The sequence below is a fragment of the Vombatus ursinus genome, unplaced genomic scaffold (genome assembly GCF_900497805.2).
Source record: "Vombatus ursinus unplaced genomic scaffold, bare-nosed wombat genome assembly UNPS02014882.1, whole genome shotgun sequence".
NCBI classification, from domain to species: Eukaryota; Metazoa; Chordata; class Mammalia; order Diprotodontia; family Vombatidae; genus Vombatus; species Vombatus ursinus.
In genome coordinates, this window is record NW_020954660.1 from 72,435 (window position 1) to 76,034 (window position 3,600).

A 3,600-nucleotide genomic window follows, 5' to 3' on the forward strand; every position below is an offset into this window, starting at 1 on the left:
TCTCATTCTAAGTATTAGGCTTCTTTTCCTTGCAACCTGAGATTTTGTCAGCTTTTTTAGGGGCCATATCACTGTTGACTCAGAAGGAAACTCGTGGGCCATTAACACCCTAGATAGTCTATCAACTTGTCTAGCCAACACCTCTCCTCATTCTCTACTTGTACAATTGATTTTTTGAACCTAGGTTTAGGACTTTACATTTATCCCTTTTAAACTCCATCTCATACAATTGGGTCTCTCAAGATCCTTTTGGATCTTCTGTTATTCAGTGTTTTAACCATCCCTCCCAGCTTCCTGGTGTCTTCAAATCCCAGCTAGCCTTCCCCAGATGCAAGCCCGGTAGGAAGAAGGGAAAGAAAAGGAATGGTCACAAGAACCTGGAATGATGTTTATTTAATAGGATTTGTATAGACAAGTGGTATAATACACATAAGTCCAAGAGGCAGAGGAGCCTTTTGGGTTATGAACACATAGCCCCTGGGGGCAACTCACTAAAACTACTGGTAAACAAGGAAGGAAAAAAATGCTCCCTGCCAGGGACATGGGGTTGAAGCTTTTTCAAAGTTCGCCAAGGCCTACCCCCTTAACACCAGGAAAGGTCTCCACAAGAATGACCTGGATGGCAGTGAGGAGCCTGAGGCTTTCTCTTCTACTTAAAGGAGGGGATGGTAAGTCAGGGGAGAGGTGTGCTCAGAAGCTGTTGACCATGGTCCCCAGGGAAGGAGGGCTTGAGGCTAGGGGGGCTCTGTGTGGCTAAAGGGATGGGGTATCCTTGAGGGAAAAGGACCATCCTGGAGGGTCCCCCCACCTCCATCTGTCCTACTAACCCAAGCATATGGGGGGGAGGGGTTGGAGGCCTAACAGAGGGGTTGACTGACTCACAGCAATAACAACACATCCACAGCACAGCTTTGAAATGAAGATGAGGGCTGGGACCATGGAAATATGGAACAGGGCCTTATCCAGAATGAACTACCCAACAGCTTCCATGCCCTTCCCAGAAAAGCACTATTGATCAAATGTAAGGGAATTGGTTCTTCAAAGCTAACAGGCTGACAAATATTAGTGGCCCTTCCCAGGGATTGCAGAGCTGCAAATAGCCACTCAGCTAAGATAAGCAGTGGTCAAGGAGGTACTTGGGAAAATGGGTTTTTGCATTAGTTTCATTGCAAGGGTTCAGGGGGCTGGGTAAGTGGATAGGACTTAATGGTCCCATTAGGGGGAAAGAGGGAAAGGAAGAATGGGCCAGCCACATTCTTCTGTGTCAGCATCTAGGCCCCTGGGAAATAGAGAAATGAGAGGGAGGACCACCCAACTGGACTGGTTCTGAAAATGAAATAGGTGGGTTATGCAAGCTGCTTCCATAGCCTTAAAGACAGCAGCACCTTTAAGACTGGGCCCCAGGGAAGATTGGAAGGCATGGGGCAGGAGTAGAGTTAGAATGAAAAGAAGGCAGCTGTTCTGAATGGTTAGGAAACCAAATGGTGGCACATGCCTGGCACTTGTCTGCTGGAGACAGCTGCTACCTACCAAGCCAGAGAAGCAATGCCCTTGAGAGAGGGAGGGAGGGAGGAAATATACTGTTAGATCTCCAGATTCTAAAGGGACAAGCGGCAATAATGACCTTCAAAGGTCCCTCTGCGGTAGCCACTGTTGATGAGCAGCATCCCTCCTCCCCCACCTCAATCTGGAACAGTGGGCCTCTTTGATCCCACAATTCTTTGAGTGCCAGCCCCATTTGGGACATGGGGCCCCAGTGAGTAACCAGCAACTTACCCCACCATTATCCACCATTGGCAGGGATGTTAGCCCATCAGGCCCCTGGACACCTTCTGCCACCACCTGATATCCTGAAGTGGGGGGGGGAGGGAGGGGCAGCAATCAGGGGTTGAGGAGCTGTCAGACACACAGGCCTTAGTACCTGAAACCTATGTCTTCCTAACCCCAAATCCCAAGAGCTGGAAGGAATAAGAACATGAGAGAAGAGTTGTGCTTCCGTCCCACTAAATACAAGATGAGGGAGGGCAGAGGGAAGGAGGGAAGGATGGGAGGAGAAGGGGAGGAACGCTCACGCCTGGACTTCAATCACTCTGGCCCAGGGGAAGGGGCTCTCTGAGTAGGGGAGCTCCATGAGGCTGCTCTTCTTTTCATTCATCCTGTTTCCTCTTTGGCTTCTTGGGGTTCCGGGAGCGGCTCTTGGCTTTGCACAGTGGGCAGATGGGGGCATTCCGGTGGATTTGCTGGTGACATGACAGGCAAGCCTGGGAGAACACACCCAACAAAGGAAGTGAGCAGCCTTGCTCCACTTTGAGGGAAGCCAGAGCCTTCTGTCTCCCTTCTGCCTGAACAAATGCATAGGGCTTGGAAGTCCCATGGGAGAAAGGATGAGTCAGCCCTAATCTGCTGGGCCAGCCTCAGGATCAAAGTTTGGACTGGAAGATGTCAATGGTTGGGGAAAAAAATGGACGGATTGGCTAAGCTGCTCTCTGGACACAAAGGCAGTAACCCACTGAAGGCTGGGGCCTAGAATCATTGGCAGTACTCCACAAGGAAGCCATGGAGGACCAGAGAGGGACAATGGCATCGTAACCTTGCTTTGCCTTGGAATTCCCTTAGATGGTGGTGGTGGGCTATGGTGGTGGTGGTGGTGGGGGAGGGTATGTGTGTGTGTGTATGTGTGTGGAGGGGTATATGGGGGTGGAGAGGGGGGACAGGGTTATTTGGGGTAGAATGTAATCGACTGACTTTGCTTGTAATCCAGGCCAGGACACTGTCTGGGTGTCCTGGGGGACAAATCAATAGTGGGATGAGACCTGGCCAGCGTATCTAAGGATAAAGGCTCATTTCTAGAGCAGCTCTAACCTGGGGCAGAATGCATGTAAAGTCCTTGCCAGGAGGAACTGGGGCATTTTTCTCTTTGTAACTTCAATGCCTAGTATAGTGTCTGGCACAAAGTAGAGACTTAATAGATGTTTGCCAAATTGAACCGAATTGAAGGAACCCTAACAGGCTGGCTCTGCCATTAACTTCCTGTATGACCTTGGACAGGTCATTTAATCTCTCTAGGCAAACCAGAAAAGAGCCCTGGAAAGCTATCATTCAAACTTCCCAAGGTTCCATCTAACCCCTAGTCAGGGTTACTCCCTGGGAAGGCAGAATAAAGGGGACAGTCCAGGGGCCTCTGCAGGCCCAGGATTATGTGGAGGTGAGGGGGCTGGGCCTCCATGCTTTCACAGGCCCCTTCCATCTTTAACTATGCATGTGTCTATGAATCTAAGAAGCCTAGTTTCCTGCCTCAGTGTCCTCATCTATAAAGTAGGGGATTAGATTTAGAGCATCTAAATCCTAATGGCCCTTCCCAGCTCTGACACTCCCTGTTCTAAGACCCTTCCCAGCTGTGACATTCCCTGTTCTAAGGTCCCTGCCAGCTGTGACATTCTCTGTTCTAAGGCCCCTCCCAGCCCTGACATTCTGTGTTCTCAGGTCCCTCTCAGCTCTGACCTTCTCTGTTCTAAGGCCCCTGCCAGCCCTGACCTTCTCTGTTCTAGGACCCCTCCCAGCCCTGACATTCCCTGTTCTAAGGCCCCTCCCAGCCCTGAC

At 50.4% G+C, this 3,600-nt stretch overlaps 1 protein-coding gene across 2 annotated transcripts in view; it reads right to left on the reverse strand.

The window, feature by feature from the left end:
• Positions 1-374: 374 nt before the first annotated feature.
• Positions 375-3,600, reverse strand: part of ZC4H2 (zinc finger C4H2-type containing) — a 16,193-nt gene continuing 12,967 nt past the window's right edge. For both annotated transcript variants that reach the window (XM_027842685.1, XM_027842684.1), the window contains exon 5: positions 375-2,261. In XM_027842685.1, the coding sequence (XP_027698486.1) occupies positions 2,148-2,261 (114 nt within the window). In that variant the 3' untranslated portion in view covers positions 375-2,147. The remainder of the gene's footprint in view (positions 2,262-3,600) is intronic.